The sequence below is a fragment of the Muscardinus avellanarius genome (assembly GCF_963383645.1).
Source record: "Muscardinus avellanarius genome assembly, chromosome: 4".
Classification (NCBI taxonomy): domain Eukaryota; kingdom Metazoa; phylum Chordata; class Mammalia; order Rodentia; family Gliridae; genus Muscardinus; species Muscardinus avellanarius.
Window position 1 is genome coordinate 9,751,671 of NC_137789.1, and position 18,014 is coordinate 9,769,684.

The 18,014-nt window shown below is 46.9% G+C and overlaps 1 protein-coding gene across 1 annotated transcript in view; it reads right to left on the reverse strand.

Annotated features, from left to right (window-relative positions):
* Positions 1-18,014, reverse strand: part of TG (thyroglobulin) — a gene marked incomplete at both ends in the record, with an annotated part of 221,122 nt that overhangs the window by 95,138 nt on the left and 107,970 nt on the right. Inside the window, 5 exons of the mRNA XM_080694713.1 lie at positions 1,274-1,433; positions 3,138-3,231; positions 4,929-5,151; positions 9,537-9,701; positions 11,260-11,394. Of these exons, the coding sequence (XP_080550839.1) occupies positions 1,274-1,433; positions 3,138-3,231; positions 4,929-5,151; positions 9,537-9,701; positions 11,260-11,394 (777 nt within the window). The remainder of the gene's footprint in view (positions 1-1,273; positions 1,434-3,137; positions 3,232-4,928; positions 5,152-9,536; positions 9,702-11,259; positions 11,395-18,014) is intronic.

Below are 18,014 nucleotides of genomic sequence, written 5' to 3' on the forward strand. Positions count from 1 at the left end.
AGGTTCAGTTCAAGGTCACACTGTCAATGAGAGGCCGAGCTGAGTCATTGCTTCCAATCTAAGCCCAGGGTCCCCTGCCATCTGTAATGAGTGACAAGGAGGAGATGGGGATGGAGGGTGTTCGTGCTGGTGCAAAGGAACTAGCAGATGGGGAGGTTGGAGATGTCTCTGGGGTGATAAACAGGCTTATGCAAGGATAGCAGGTAGGCCATTGCTCACAGATGAGGCCAGAAGTCAAAGGAGGTGGTGGTCCTTCTGTGATACAGCCTCACCCCAAGTCCAGTAGCTTCCCTGTGGCAGAAGAGCTATAAGCCATTCCTTAGAGCTGGCCAGGGAAAGGCAAGTCCTGATGAATCCTGGCTTTGCTGTTTCCCAACCATATAACCTTGAGCACATTTCTAACCTCAGATCTCTCTTCTAAACACACACACACACACACACACACACACACACACACACACACACTACAAGATAATACACAGGATACCCTTGGAGCAGCCTCAAAAACATAGTAATCAAGCCGGGCGTGGTGACACACGCTTGTAACCCCCGCACTTGGAAGGCTGAGACAGGAGGATTGCACAGGTTTGAAGCCAGCCTCAGCTACTTAGTGAGGCTCTCAGAAACTTAGTGAGACCCTGTTTCCAAATAAAGTATAAAATAGGTCTGGTAGTATAGCCCGGAGGTAGAAAGCCCCTGGGCTCCACCCCCAGTACTACAAAAAAATAGTAATCAATAAATGGCAACTATTATTCTCATATAAGGTTGTCAGCATCACTGGGGGGTGTCTTGTGAACGTGTTAGAATTTCTGCTCTGTGCCTCACTGGGCTGGAGAAAATGCAGGGCAGTGAGGCTTGGAGGCTTCCAAAGAAAAGAATAAAAACATGCAAAGAATGAGACTCAACTCAGCCCCACTGCTGAGGATCTTGAGAGCCCCAAAGACCCATGTGCTGAAGAATTGGTGGAACCCTTAATGGATGTGGCCTTGTGGAAGGTCTTATGCCTTGGGGGCATGCCAATGCGCACGACTGTGCACTCTGCTTACTCTTCTTCCTCCCTTGTGCTCCTGGCCATGAGGTGAGCAGCTTTTCTCAGCCACTTACAGTCACCATGATGAGCTGCTGCCTCACACAGGCCCACTGAAACAGGGCCCACTGATTATGGGCTGGGACTTCCAATGTAAACCTTTCTTCTTTATAAGTAATTTATCTCAGGTATTGTGTTACAGCGATAGAAGACTGACTAACACACCCACAGACACCGGCAACTCACCAGAACTCAGGAACCCGAAGACACCCACTCGGTAGTTGGCAGTGACCACGATTAGGTTGCCAACAGCAGCCAGGTAGGAGCCATCAATGGTCATCTGCCCTCCACTGCCCTCCACTTCCATGGTGTTGTGGAAAAACACCAATACTGATGTGTTGGAAGCCTGTGGGGATTGGAGACAAGGGGTAGGGAATGAGGCTAGTTGTTTTCACTGCAGGAGGCTGGTTAGGATGTCTTTCCATGTGAGGAGCCAGACTATCAGCCTAGGACCCAGACCATGAGCCTATACTCACAAACTCCATCTGCCAACTTGCCCTGGACATACTTAGATATTTATCCCCATGCAGTGAGGATCTATAAACTGTGAACTATTGTTACAAATGTATTGCACATGGCATAGCAGGAGTGTACACTCACTGGTGACCCCTCACTGCTGCTGGCCGTGAGCCCTGGAACCTGACTGAGCGAGTCTATGACAGTCACTCGCTAGGTGAGTGGGCTCGGGCAGGTCACCTGAACGCTTCCTTTAGCTCTCAATCCTGCTCCTTATTCCATCCCAGGTCCATCGCCATTTCTAAAGCCTCTCTCATTAGCCATTCTTGGATTAATTCACAGGCAACTGGTCCAGCAAGGAGCACATAAGTACTCTCAGACCATTTCATTCTCATGAGAACTTTAAGAGGGCAGATGGGATTTCTTTTTCCTTTTTAAGACAAGGTAACTGGGTGTTAGAATGGGTATGGATTTCAAATGTTCCCCAATAGCTCATGTGTTGGCAACTCAGCATTGTCCAGAGGTGAAATGATTGAATGGTGAGGGCTCAAACCTCATTGATGGAAGCAGAAAATAATTTGAATGGATTTGCTGGGTGATGACTGTTGGTAGGTGGGGCGTGGCTAGGGAAGTAGGTCACTGGGGGCGTGGCCTTAGGGACTATATATGTCTCCAGTCTCCTCCTCTCTTTCTTTTTCTCTCTCTCTGCTTCCGGGCTGCCATAAAGTTGAGCAGCTTTCCCCCACTTATGCCTTTCTGCCATCTTTCATATGTGGGGTCAGCCAACCACAGACTGAACCTCCAAAACCACAAGACAAAGAAACCTTTCCTCCTGTAAGTCGTTCTTGTCAGGTACTTTGGTCATGGAGAGGAGAAACTGACTAGTGCCATGGGGCACAGGGAATTAGAATTACTTTCTCAAGGACAGTCATAAAGTAGCAGGCTACAGGACTGATTCAGAGCCGGGACTTAATTCATCAGCGCAGCTATATGGAATGGCCACCACTGGGCAGAATGGAACTCTACCATCTCCCTCATTCAAAGATCCATACTTCTGTTAATGCAGCCAATGAGAGCTTTCACCATTTTAGTGTTGTTATTACAAAATTCATTCAGGTCAGCTGAGCATGGCCAATCCTCCTCAGTGCCGTTTATTCTCAGGGCTGGTAACCAGGGGGCTGGGAGGCAGGGGCAGGCACACTCAGTGCTTACTAGGTTGCCATCATTACAAGCTTGTGTTTGCCAAAGCTCAGCCCTCCCGCTTCTCTCCTGACCTCTGACCCCCCCCCCCACAGCAGGAAATCAAAACAACCATCCAATGGCAGCCTTGTAGTGCCTTCTTGAGCAAACAAAGGCTTCACAACAGGGCATAACTGAATTCAAAGTCAAAGTCTACACCACACCCTCCTTCTGTCTCAAACAAGAGTCCAGCAGGGAAGCTCTGAGGCCCTGTGCCTGCTCTCAGCCACCACCTGTGCTGGGGATGGGCTGAAGGATGTGGGCTAAGTGTGCACAGGGAGGTAAGCAGCAAGCAGGCTGAGGTTTCTAACGGGAGAGTTTTTGGGGCCAACGCAGCACCAGCTTCTGAACTCACCATGTTCTCTGGGACAAACACATTGAGATACAAGCAATCTTCACTGATCCCAGGAGGCGTGGGTGTCCTGGTGCCCGGCTGCCAGCAGCTGGCCCTGCGGAAACAAACCGTGAGACTTACAAGGGGAGTAACACAGGGAAAATGCCGCATCTCCCCTCCCATCCTCCATCCATGACCAGAGGCCCCGGCGCCACTCCAAAGCCTGATGTCCCACCTGCTCCACTGGAGTGGCTAGGGGATGAAGCAGAGTGCCCATAACTTGCTCTAGCCACTGGTATATGGAAGGACACTGCAAGGACAACAAGATGACCCAGTGGTCCACGGTAGAGAAGGGGATAGTAAGCATCATCAGGAACTCGGTCCTTCCTCACTCAAACACATGCAGACTTCTTACTGGAAACAGGTGTCTGACCTGTCTTCTACACCATCCCTCTAAGCCGGGGGCCAGCGTGAGCACAGCCATCCTGGTAGAAGGGCTAAGAGCACATCTGAAATGGCCACATACGGAAATCCACTGAAGAGGAACCTAACTCGTCACCCAAGCTGCATCAGCCCAGGGCCGGGATGACTGGGCCTCTCCAGTAACTCTGTGTTCCTGCTGCTACTGTACTGGCTCAGGCCTTCCCCATCCTTTTTTGGAAGCACTTCAAGAGCTCCTAGGCAACTCTGTATCTGGCTGTGGGCCTGGGGACCTTCTCAGAAGTCAGGCACAGTCTCAGTGGACATGGGGCAGGCAGCTGCTGGGGGCCAGAGCTGCGGAGACTGTCGGGAGGGAAGCACAAGTGGGGAGATGCATAGGAACGGGGGCTCCCTTGTCACCGGGTCCCAGAATATGCTTTAATTATGGTTTTGCGAAATGAGCTAGGCTTGGTGGGGCATGTCAAGTATCCCAGTACTTGGGAAGTTGAGACAGGCGGATTACAAAAATGTAAAGTGCTGATGGTACAGATATCTCTGTGTCCAATCCCCAGCACAAAAACAAACCACAAAAAGAAAGAAATCACAAACTTATTCTTCACTATCAACCATTTAAAATAAAAAATGTCAATGAGTGAGCCGGGCTCAGGGGCACACACCTGTAATCCCAGTGCCTAGGAGGCCAAGACAGGAGGATCTCAGGTTTGAGCCCAGTCTCTGCAACCTAATGAGACCCAATATCAAATTTAAATGAAAATAGGGCTGGGGATATAGTTCAGAGATAGAATGCCCCTGGGATCAATCCCCAGTCCTCCCCACAAAAAAATTCAAAACAAAACAAAATTCCAATCTCACCTAAGAAAAATGATAGGATGTGAGTCCTTTAAGAAAAAGAAAATGCTCTCTAATAGTCATCTAATCATCAGGGAAAAGTCTTTTTAAGTTTTTTCATTGGCTCATTCCTTTTCCTACAGTGCTGTATTTCTAGTCCCATGAAATTCAGATGACCTCGGGAACATGGCTGACTTGGCTCTGCAGGACTTGTGCAAAGTGACCTGTGCACCCCATCCCAGGCATGGCCCAGAGGAGCCTGCCCCTGTGGATGCTCTGAAAGGTGAACTTTCCTCCTGGATGCAACATCCAAGGAGACCCTGGAAAATTCACGTTGAAGATAGCAGAGCCTCCGCAGCCTGGGTCTCCACATCACCATGTACAGCAGAGCACACAGGCTTCTCCACCAGAAACTTGATATGAGTGGATCCCCTGATTCTTGGCACTTAATGTTACCTTAGTTAATCCATTCCTCAGTCAACACATAGACCAAACCAGGATGCAGGGCTCTGCCACTGAGCCTCCAAAATACATGTCACATACCTCGGCTTGGAGGCATCCCAAGAGCCTGTCCAGGCAGAGGGCTCGGGTGCCCGGAAGCGGCTCTCTGCCAAGGGTGGTGCGGCGTATGGAACTCCAAGGAACTGGTCTACCCGTTTCCATGAGGTGCCCACCTGGATGGCCTGGGACCTGCCCAGCAGCTGGCCATGGGCAGCAATGGGCACAGAAGGCTCAGATGCGGCCTCAGAGCGGAGCCGAGGGACACCTAGGGGACCGAGCGGGGTAGCAGTGAGCGCTCTAGTCATCCTGGGTACATTTAAAGCAATAGGAAAAAAAAAAAAAACTGATTCTTTTTATGCCTTGAAAATGTCATTCAGACCCTAGAGCTTAGGTCTAGTCAAGTTAGTTTTAAGATCAACAATAACCTCAGATAATAGCAGAAAATGCTGACTTTTATTAGGAACCAAATATGTGCAACGTTTAGCGCTAATGCCTGCTTTCATAGATTATCTCCTGGCTCTTCCCAATGCCAAGGGAGCTGCCAACCCTGGCCCTCACCCCTCACCCTGCAACCCAGAGTCTTAAAAAGGAGCATGGGGGCATTCAGTGAGAAAACCGAACCCTCCAGCAGGTCTGAGGTAGAGCCCATCCTGAAACCCATCAGTTATTTCTGTGGTGAAATGTATGGAGTGTTTGTGGTAGGAGAACAAATAAAGGACATAATTTCTATTGCTCATTTCAGGTCAGGTTTCTGACAACCAGTGAGTATATGCATCAAATTTCCCCAAATGAAATAAATAAATAGACTTTAAGGATGTATAGGGTTCCATATTGGGACTGAGAGATTGTGGGCATATGCTTGCAGTTTCCAGGAAAGAAATAGGGTTGGGGCTCTGTGGGTGGGTAGCCTGCCAGTGCCACCGGGTGATGGGGGACTCAGAACTTGCCCTCCTTAACCACAAACCCAACCACGTCCACCTCACAGAAACCAGGGGCTGGGTCAGACCTTCCCCTTCCTGTGCTCTGCCTCAGGAAGCCCACCCCGCTGGGGGCTCCCTCCCGCTGTTCACTCACATCCACACTCCCTGATCCATGAGGTCAAGACTGGTGCCACCTGCCATCCTCGCTGAGTGACCACAGCCCCTTCCATCCCCCCTTACACTGGGGATCACCAGCCATATATCAGCAACTCTGTCACTCTGCTGTATTCCCTCTAGTATATTTCTTTCCATTCATTGACCCAAAATACTTTTGTTGGGCCCAGGCATGGGGCCATGTGCTGCTTTCTGAGACTCAAGACAAGCCCGTATCTGAGTCCCCACAAAGGAGGGCTTCTTACAAAGGGGCTGATAAACACTCCTGAAGAGACTCTAGTGTGTGGGAGAGAAGTCTCTTATTATTCCCAATGGGGAGGTTTGATCTACTCCACTCCACTCTCAGCTGATTGAAAGACACAGGCCTTCTGCTTTCTCTGCTGCTCCTCCTATATAATTACACATGTCATAACAACATAAATAGGAATGTGTGGAGAAGAGGCGGACTGGCAGAAGTCTATCTGCAACCCAAGAGTTTGTTATAATCAGGGCTCTCAGCTATGAGTGATTTTGTCTCTGGGGGATATTTGACCATGTCTGGACTCATTGTCCACTGCCACAGGACGTGGAGAGCTGTTACTGGTGTCTAGTAGGAGACCCTAAGCGTCATTCAACAGAGAGGAAAGCCCTACCCTGGACAAGGGATTCTCTAGCTCTAAGTGTCAATGGGTTCATGACTTTCTGGCCTCTGAGGGCAGCGCAGTGAGGCTAATGCCATAGGTGGTTTGGGAAGCCAAGCATACCTGTGATTTATATGATAGGGCAGCTAGTTTAGGGGTAAACTTTACCGTCATTCTAAGCTTCAATTTTCCCTTCTGTGAAATAGAAATTGTAGAAGCGCCTGTAACATAATGATCTCAGGAGTAAAGGATGATACTGGTAATGTTCCCAGCCTGGTGCTGGCAAATGGAGGAAGTTCCATATTGGACAGATGGATGGGTAGGTGGGTGGGTGGACAGATGGATGTATGGATGTATGGATGAATGGATGAATGGATGAGGGATTAATGGATGGATGATGCATAGACATATACATTTATGGATGGGTTTATAGACATATGGATAGATGGGTGTTTGTGGTAGGTTTATGGATAAAAGAATTTATGGATGGATGGATGGATGGATGGATGGATGGATGGATGGATATGTTTATGGACAGGTTTATAGATGGATAGATGGGTGTTTGTGGTAGGTTTATGGATGAAACCATTTATGGATAAATGGATGGATGAATAAAATAAAGGAAGAGTAAAATGATGAAATGAAGAACCAATGAAAGTAGGGGAAAAAGACAAGATAAAAAAGGAAAGAAGGAAGGAAGGAAGGAAGGAAGGAAGGAAGGAAGGAAGGAAGGAAGGAGTCTCCAATACAAAAAACACTGGAGTATGAGTTAGAATACAAAATGGAAACTCAGGAGGGAAGGGAAAGAAAAGTTGCTGTTTTTAATCTGGCCTCAATCACAAAGCTCTGCTCAGCCCCTCCGCAGTTCCTTCTCACAAGGTTCCCGTTACAGTCGTAAACCACAGTCTCAGGGGAGCACTCAGCAGCACAGTGCTTACGTGGCAGAGGTTTCCTTTGCCGCACAGGAAACAGCCACACTTCGTGAATGTGGCCTCGTCCTTAGGCAGGAGTACAGCCAGAAAAATACAAAGGCTAAAGAATTTCGAGGGAATGCAAGCCTGCTTTCCCATAGATGGTGGAATTTGATCCGTCCTTCGAGGCTGCCCAGTGAGATCAAACATAGGGAAAATATTAGAGGCGCAGCTCTCCCTTCTGAATTCTTTGGCAGAAATGGTGGATTCTGTCCAAAATATCCACATATATTTAGACCACATGACTGCCAGGTTAGGAAAATTATCTGTGTCTACACGGGTACATATGTACTTCTTTTAAGAAGTGAGCATGTCACATGAAAATTAAGAAATATTAATTAATAGAAAAACAGCTTAATTTATTTTACAGAACTCAAACCTCAGTGCTAAGATGTTTCTCAGCAGAATAACAGAGAAGCTACCCTGTTGGTGAAATACACTATTAAAACCTACCTGCTTCACTCAAATAATATAAATATCTAGATAGATAGAAGAAGACAAGACTGAAGGCCCAAGACCTCCCCAGGCCTCAGAGATACTGTTATGTCTAGAAGGCTGAGGATGAAGACGGGCGCAGGAGGGGAATACCCCTGGCACCCAGAGAGGACTACAGGATATCAACGCTCTAGGGCAGATGAGGCCAGACCTGCCTGTTCCTTGCTTTTGTCAATAAAGTTTTATTGGAACAGAATCACGCCCATCACGTTGACATATTGATTCTTGCTTTTTTAATGCTATAATGGCAAACAAATTAGTTGTCATAGAAGTGTATGGTTTTTGAGCCTAAACTACTTACTGTTGAGCCTTGATGGAGAAAATGTGTGACCTCTGCTCAGGAGGCAAGATGGTAGACGTGGATGCCCTAATAGACATTCATTTTTTCCAGTAAATATGTCCAATAGGGAGGTGCTTCCCTGCTCTCTCAGGTCTGGGGTTTCCCAGTCTACAGCTTTTCCTGGTTTCCCAGGTATAAATCACCTGGTTTTTTCCAGGTGTAGATCTGTGATGGATTTACACCTCCTCTGCCCAGGCCTTATCCATCCCCAGAACCTCACACAGTCTACAATGTCTGATACAAAACAGCTCCATACAGAATGGTCCTTCTTTTTCCTTCCTTCCTTCCTTCTTTACTTAATTTCTCACTTCTTTCCTTCCTTTTCCTTTTTTTTGTGGTACTGGAGATGGAAGCCAGGTCCTCACATATACTAAGCATATGTAGTACTAGGGATTGAACCCAGGGGCATTCTACCTCTGAGCTACACCTCCAGCCCTATTTTTTATTCTTTATTTTGAAACAGGGTCTCACTAAGTTTCAGAGGGCCTCACTGGGTAGCTGAAGCTGGCTGCAAACCTGTGATCCTCTTGTCCCAGCCTCCCAAGTACTAGGATTACAAGCACGCTCCACCACGCCTGGCTAGCTCTGAAGGTTTCTAATCAGGATTCATCTGGGTATTGCCTACTTCTTCTTAGTATTTGTGATGTGGCCATTGGGTGGTGTGGGTCTGTAGAAGAGGATGGCACTGTGAGATAGGGGATCTGGCTCCCAGGCCCTGCTCTTGTAACGCTAGCTGTGAACGTCAGAGGAGCAAATTAATTTCTCTGGGCTGTAGTCTCCTGATCTCTAAGAGGCAGATAATGCACCTATCCTGCTACCTTACAGGATTAGCATGAAGACTAAATATAACTAGGCATGTGAAATAAATTTCTAAACTACAAAACAGTAATTTAAAAAATAGCCTATTTAACTATTATATTAAGAAACTCAGAGGCCAAAGTGACTTCTCTCACTCAAGAAATAAAGGGATAGAGGCAATTGAGAAGTCCTTTTTCCTAAGTTCCTTCTGTTCACTTCATTTTCCCTGAGGAATCACAGAAGCTACCGCTGCCCACCAAGTCACCATGCAAACAGTCCTTTCAACAACCCATGTCTCTGGCATGGCTACAGAGGCCTGGAATGGGGCTTACCTGGCTTCAGGTAGATGTAGGCAGCCTCTTCCCGGAGCAGAAGCCGGCAGCTGTGGCCTTGCAGGCTATGTGTACAGCTCTGTGTGTTGGCATAGAACACGCACCTCACAGCTCCAGGTCGAGTCTGTAGAGTGGTGACCAGGCAGGCCCAGTGACGGGAGCATTCTGCAGAGAAAAGGAGGAACAGTAAGGCCTTAGGCCTCAGAGATGCTCAGAGATGCTCCATCCTGCGTGCACCCAGACCTGCATCCACCCACTCAACCATGTCTCCCTAAAGCTATGCCTACCTGTGTCTACCCATACCTGCACCCTTCTATCCTTCCTCCTATCTTATCGAGTATCCCTGAAGCCAACATGTCTGTACACCTCCACCTCTCTGTTCTTCCTTCCATCCAGGCATGCTTCCAGGAATCTCTGCATCTACCCTTCCCTTCCGTCTATCCATCTACCCATCTATATAATGATCCTTCCTTCTCTCTGTCCATCTATCCACTATTATGCAATCATTCTTCACTTGACCACTTACTACAAATCCTATCCACTATGCAAGAAGCTGAGAATAAAGGGTTGCAGAATATTAGCCCTCTTATCAACCAATTTTCCAAACAGCAATTAGGTTTTTATTGTTTCTTTAATTCTTAAATGTGCTCTTGTCCTTTCCTACATAAAACACCTCTGTGACTCCTCAGGGCTCCAGGATGAGGTCATACTAGACAAGCCATTCCTGTCCCGGCCCTTGCCTTTCTCTTTATTCCTGTCTCCCTCTGCCTCCACCCCCCTCTAGCACCTCTGCAGCCTGCAGTACACTCTCCAGGCTCCAATAGTGACTATGCCCTTTCCCACGCATACCAGGTATGACACTAGACAACTTAAACCATTCCATGGCACCCAGTACTAAGAACAGCTCTAGAAACAGTGCTGTTTCACTTCACTAGGCCATCTGTGTAAGGTCCAAGGGCCTAATTTACATCCCAGTCTCTAAATGGCACCACCAGAGTTGTGCGATAGGCAACAGGTACACCTATACCTGGTGGACCAGTTGTGAGATAAACATGGCTTTGTGTATGCTACTGTCTAACTTTGTAGGGGAGATTGTAGGACTCAAGGGATCTCAGAGGGGTTAATAATGTTGGAGGGGGTGCAAGTGGTACCTGATCTCAGCCATTTTTAGAAGTGTAAAATCATTGTAGAGCATTTGGACCAAGTGGTCACCTCGTTTCTGTTTGAACATCACCACTGAACAGAAATTCACCAAAGAATTATGCATTTTTGGATAATTTTACCTATTAGAAGTTCTTCAAATTGTATTGAAAAATATCTCTTGAAACTTGAATTTTACTGATAGGTCTTAGTGTAGCCCCATGAACTTGCCCAGAGCAAGCACACCTTCTCTTTACTGGGTTGAGGGGAGCCCTGTTATCTGAGGACAGCTGTCATGGCTTCTCGGCCTCGATTCTGCCTTACACTAGCCCCCAGTTTCTCCTTTGATATTCCTTGCCTGGTTCCAAGGTCCCTCATTGGCTGGCTGATCCCTGATGCCGTGGGGGAATGGGGACATGCTGTTCATTCCTTCCTGCCTATTAATTCCTCTTCCTTATTAATTATATCCTGCAAAGCACCCCCCCCCAGCTCTCCTGGAGTCTCGTGCGTTTCCAAAGTCATGCTCTGGAGCAGTCCTTGGGGAAGGCCCTGCCCACCCTCTGTGGGGATGGGTTCCCCTTACCCAGCAAACAGAAGTCTCGGGCGGCTGTGAAGTCTCTGGCATTGGTGGTACTGATGTGTGCCACATCAAAGTACCTTAAGGAGGGATCCAGGACTACTGAAGAGAGGGCCAAGGACCGCCATGAATCCAAAGCAACTGGGAAAGAAAGCAGAGGACAGTCATATAACCATCATGGAGTGCATAATGAAGACCAGAGGATTACCAGAGTCCCTAAAGGCAGCCCAGCGCCTCCATTCCTGCATTGACTGAGTCCCGTGTCCTTCTCTCCATTCTATGGCTATTTACTAAGTTTTTTTTTTTCCTTTGAGATAAGCTTTGTGCTTAAGCCTGGGGCTAGAGAGGTTAAAAATAAGATAAAAGAAACAGAAGCATGGTCATTTCTATTGAGCCGTTCACAGTGGAACAGGAGTTGAGATGGTGGGAGAAATATTCCCAGACAGCTGGCATGGCACAATAGTTGGAGCAACACTGGGTAATAAAGATAGGGCAGATTCACTGGATTTACCACGAGGTGTTGTGTTTGATACTTTATAGGCCAGGGTGGTGGTGCACACTCATAATCCTAGTACTTTGGAGGCTGAGACAGGAGGATCTCAGATTCAAAGCCAGCCTCGGCAATTTGGTGAGGCTCTCAGTAACTTAGAGAGTCTCTGTTCCCAAATTAAAAAAAAAAAGTACTGACGATGTAGCTCAGAGGTAGAATGGCCCTGGGTTCAATACCTAATACCACACACAGACAAAAGATTAATAATAGTAATAATAATAATAATAATGATGATGATGATGGTGATGATGACGACTCTGTAGACACTATCACATCCCATCCTTAAGTGTTTCATTCTCTGGAGAGGACACTGAGGTATGCTGCCCAGGCCCCTTCAGAATCACGTTCCCATTCCCTCATCTGCTGTGGCTGGTGACTCTCAGCTGAGTCCTTTCCCAGGAATCACCCTTGATCTAGGAGTGCTGACCTCTGCCCCAGAGACAGCTGCATCCAAACACTGGGCCGTGTGGACAGACCTAGGAAGGCCAGCCCAGCCCCTGACCTCAACAGAAGAGGCTGACAGCTCCCCAGCCTGTGCTCCCTGGAACACCCGTGGGGCTGTACTGGCCCTGCATGGAAGTCCTCCTTTGCTCACTGCTGCCAGCACTCCTGTCAGCTGTGGGCCCCAGGACCCTCTGCCCTGTGCTTGCCACACACAAATCCCATCTCAGCGTGCTTTCTGGAAACCCAGCTAGGACATTCTTTTGTACAGATGAAGGGAACAAGGCAAGAGGCACCAGTATGGCTTTCATGGGGAAACAGTGCTCCTGAGTAGTGGTTGGGAGAGGACCTGGCCCTTTGCACCTGCCCGGCCTGCATCCTTGGTTGCTTTCCTGCTGCCTCTGGAGTCCTGAACATACAAACCTAGGAGAGGAAGGGATGGCACTCAGAGACAGCGTGGGCAGAAGCAAAGAGGTCTGCCAGGGCCATCTCATTTGATGCAAAGGCCAGGGCTAGAGCCAGTTTGTGTGGCCCTGCAGAGACAGGGGTTTCTAAACCACTCAGAAAGGGCTGGCATCTAGGGCAATGTATGCATAACACTGTCCACAAATAACAGTACAAAGGGCAGAATACTGCCCTCCCCCCAGCAGAGGCTTCCAGGACCAATGGAGAGTGCTGGTTTCAGAATACCCCAGGGGCCTCAGAGAGGGCAGCATCGAAGAATGGTGGAGAATATCATTCTCTTTCTCCTTATCCTTCTTTCCTTCCTCCTTCCCTCTGCCTTCCTCCTCTTTTTCAGAAGACCACAGTACTTTATCCCTTTAATAAATGTGTGCACATGTATCCATCAGTATTTTTGTAGCCATAATCTAAAGATCTGACCAAATAAAAGAGAGAATATTTATTTTCCTACAGTTTGGGGCTCAGCCCATGTGAGGCCGGGAACCACGAACCTCAGGGTATGGTGGCAGAAAGTGGAGGGAGAGACATGGGCTGTGCTCTTTACATCACAGAGGCCAGAAACAAGAGAGAGAGGGAGAGTGGGAAGGAGGAACCATTCATATAATCTCCAGAGCTGCACCCCAGGGAGCATTTCCTCCAGTCATACCCTACCACCTACCAGGTGCCACCCAAGTAAACCCATTACAATGGATTCATCCACTTCTGCGATTACAACCCTCATGACTCACTTACACTAATAAATGAGCTCTTTGGGGGACATTTCATGTCTAACTATGACAGTGAGCATTTAGTTTGGGCTAGCAGGACACTGGGGCAATTTAGGAGTAGCACTTTACAGTTTATATATCACATCCACTTCACCACAGCCCCAGATGTGGGGTGGGTGGGGCTCCAATGCCTCCTCATAGCTGCAGAGGGGGAGGCATGGGGTGGTTACGAGTTTATCAGGAGCGAGAGGCTGCAGAGTGACCTAGCAAGACCACTTGAGGCCTCTGTCAGTGCTCTTCCTGCCCTCCTAGTCCCTCTGCGTCTGAGCGCCCTTCCCACAATGTTAGCCCCAGGTATGAAAGGCCCTTTGCCTTAGACAGCATCCTGCTCTTAGCTATATAAGGAACCTGTAATTCCCATCTCTAACCTGTCTTTAACATCCAGCACTGGTTGGGAGGGAAAACTAAAATTAGAATGGTAAATAAAGCAGCAAAGCAACCCAGCCCCACATCTTTGCCAGCTTGGGCAGCTGTGATATAATTTCAGAGAATGGGCGGCTTACATGACAACATTAATTTTCACAATTTTGGAGGCTGAACGCTTAGAATCAAGGGACCATGTGGTTGCGTTCCTGGTTCCAGCCTTCTGGAAATCAAGCAGCCCCTTTGATTCCCAGAAGGCTCTTTTCTTGTCATGTCCCCACATGGCAGAGAGCAGAGAACAGACAGAGTAAGCAAGCTCTGTGTCCCTTCTTAGACAGCCACTAGTGCTATCAGAAGGGCTACACACCAATGATCCAATCACCTCCCAAAGCCTTGCCTCCTAAGACCATCCATGGTGGGGCAGAGTTTCAACATAGGAATGGGGGCGCAACATGCAGTCCCTCACATGCCACTACAAAGTGTTTAGTGGAAAAAAGATGTAATTAAGTAAGGGAGGGAGGGAGGGAGGGAGGGAGGGAGGGAGGGAGGGAGGGAGGAAGGAAGGAAGGAAGGAAGGAAGGAAGGAAGGAAGGTAGGTAGGTAGGTTCCATCCAGAGACGTTGACAAGTAATGTAAGCACGATTCTCCAAGGGCTCAGGAAGAGGCAGGTGAGCCCCACACCCAGTGCTGCACTGACAGGCACTGTCCTCAGGATCGAGGGCTGTTTCTGTGCTCTGGATGAACTGCCAAAGACCTTTCATTTTTTCAGGCATCCTCCACATGCTGCTATTTTCATGGTCAATTCCAGTGGCATTTTGGTCACATGATCACACTGAGCTGCATATTTTTAGATGGTGAGAACATGATAATTTTAGCAAAAAGTTATGATGAGGTTTGGGGACCAAAGTTGCCAATTATGGTTCTAAAATGAAAGCCTCGACCACACTCCACATTTAGGTTGAGGTCTGGAGGGGGAGCTTTAATTGAAGAGCGAATTTCATCTCCAAGTGACAGCCAGTCCTTGTGCCACTGGTCCAGAGCCTGGAGCCAAGTCCCTGCCAGCCCTCCACCTGCCCCTACGCCAGCCAGCAAACCTGGACTCCTACCCCAGGAGTTTTTGCTGTTGTGCAAACGCTAGCATCCAGGGGTCCACCTGCATTTCAGGATAATTCTGAGGACATGCTCTCTGTGGATGCCAAAGCATGAGGAGGCATGAAAATTGGGGATCTTGGTAGTATTTCGTGTGAGTTTACTATTTTCCAGGAACAAAGCACCAATGCATTTAATATTCATGATGAGAGGTAGGCAATATTCTTGGCCATGTTTTATAGACAGGGGAACATGTCAGTCAGTAACACACCATTTGCTTAGCTAATAGGCATGGTCAGTATCAGCTAAGCCAATTAATAGGTCATGCTAGCTGGGGCTTAGCCTTTGCTCTGCAAGTTCAGAGCCCAGAGTTTACCATAACACCGACCTCCTTCCCAGATGAATGAGGCAGAAGACTTTCTAAGCTCAGCCAAAGGACAGTCTTTTAAACAGCAGAGTCAATGGCTTATTGATTTGTCTTCATTTAGATTTATTTTTTTTCCTTTCTAAAATAGCTTAAAGATTGCAATGTAAGTGTAATTATTTAAAAAATATAATCCCTCCTGAACTTGAAATGTAGGCTGCAATGTATTAAATACTTACCTATCAGTGAATTTTCTCTGGTCTCTCTTCTTTTTTATTTGTCTCTTTGTAAATTCTGGCTCTACCCTCACACTGCCTAAACTAAATTCACTTTATAACATATTATTTCATCTAGTGGAATATGTCTTCCTCATTGCTTTGTAAAACATTTTCTTGGCTATTTATTCTTTTGCATAAAATTTCAAATGATGCTGTCAAGATTCAAGAAAGCCCCTTTGGGTTATCCCTGAGAATGATCTCAAAATTAAACATTAATTTATTTTTAATTAAACTCTATGGTGTTTAATATTTGATTTTACTAAAAATGGAATGGGGTTTTATATTTTCAACCTGGCTACTGTTATTTGTATTGGTACTTTTTAACAGGACTTGCTGAGTTTACCATCCAGGCAACTCACAGCACCAGGTGAAACATGAGCTCTTCCCTCTGAAACTGTTTTGCAAACAGGACCCAAACTATATTCCAGATCCTGCAGTGGCATGGCTCACGGGGCACTTGTTTGAGAACCCCCTGTATTAATGCAGTCACATTTTAGTTTTCTCGTTCATCTATTCATTCAACACTAGTTATTGGCCTCTGAGCCTTGGCAGGCTGGTCGAGTTGAGCAGGAAAGCTCTGGCTGGATTTAGTTTAAAGGTCTCGCTACATGGCCCAGCTTGGTCTTGACTGCTGGGCTCATGTGATCCTCCTGCCTCAGCCTCCTGAGTACCTGGGAACACAAGTGCAGGCCATAGCACTTGGCTGTACTGATAAGTTTTAAGGTCACTTGGGCAGGAAAAGCCTTTCAGCTCCAATCAATCTCCATGCCCACCTGCACCTGCTGGGGTGAGTAAAAGACAACAGACTCCACCCTGTATCCACAGCCTTTTGTACCATGAGAGCCACTGTGTACTCCCTAAAGAGAGCTGTTCTACTCACCCTCCTGCAAGACCAGCTACCTCACAGACATCTTGCTTTCTTTCCAGAGACTTTCAACTGGGAACCTCCTTGTAATCAGAGTAGGCTATTTTAGCCCTTGGTAGAACTTATGAAAAACAGATTTTCCTTTGATAACAGAAAGAAAAGGAAGGGAAGCACCCTTGCTATTCTGTGATCACTAAAGATGGACATGGTAGCAGAACTGCCTGTGAGCTTAGCTTCTCCAAGGAGCAATTGCAAACATTAGTGGTAGACACTACTGGGCATCCTCCCTATTTATAACACTAGAAAATCACGCAAGTGGATTCAGCTCTACTCAGCCTCCAAATACCTACTTTTAGTCTTCGAGTGTTGAGGATCCATTTAGCACTTGTCTCATACCCACCTCTACTCCTGTCCCTTTTATATTTTCTCTCTGGCCCTCCATATTGGTACCTTACTCTACATAAAAATATGCCCAAAGTTCCTCCATTATAAATACAATGTTTGAATCTACCTTTACTTTACTTGAAGTCTGGGTTTCAAGTGAACCACTTCCCCAAAAATATAGACAACACTTGATATGCATGGAGCAGAAAATGTTTATATTATACTATCGTGGATAACTAAACATAATCATCAATTAATTACCTACTTTTTTATTTTACCAATCTTATTCTTTTTTTCTCTTTATAGTCAAAATTCTTGGGAAAAGTTTGTAGTTTCCACTCTCTTAAATCACAGGTATGTGTTCAATTAGTGAATTAAATAAGTTCCTTAATTAATTGAGGAGCAATGGGTTCAAATGTTTCTTTATCCGTGTCTATAGAGATTAATGCTATTGTAATTTGTACCACAAGACCTTGATGATAATCACATCAATTGAACTGATCACATAGGAAGCAAATAAAGGGCCACTGATCTCACAACATGTCCTTTTACATGGCATATTCCAGTTTTCAAATGAAGTGTAAGAATTTAATTTGAAGTGTGCGGCAGAGGCTGGACTATGGCCCTTGGAGGTGCCACGTTACAAGGCAGGGACCTCAGCTGGTGACTGTCAAAGCAAGGAACTTACCCAGATGCCCCCTCCTAGTCTCCCTTGCCATGGATACCTCCTTCTCCATGGATACCTCCTTCTCCATGGATACCTCCTTCTCCATGGATACCTCCTTCTCCATGGATACCTCCTTCTCCCTGTGATCTAACTGTAGTCTTATAAATTGTGCCCCTCAGTGGCATACCCACGGTAGGCAGAAGTCTCCAAAGACATCTGTCACGGCCCAGCATCTGTTGAGGTTACGTGATGGTGGGCCAATGAGTCATCTTTAATGCTGCTGACTTCAAAGACTGGAAATTTATAACTAAGAGAAAACCATGTACATGAAACCAGACTTGGATCTATACCCACTCTATGAATTCATGAAATATTTCTGAGTTCATCACAAGCAAAATTCCTAGCAGACATTGCAAGGTTCAGTTGGAGTCTGATTTCTCACTGAGAGGATTGACTGTAATCAAGTGGGCCCTCTTAACTGACTTTCCCAAAGGCTGCCTGGAGGTGGTGTGAGAATTGGGGTTCATGAGA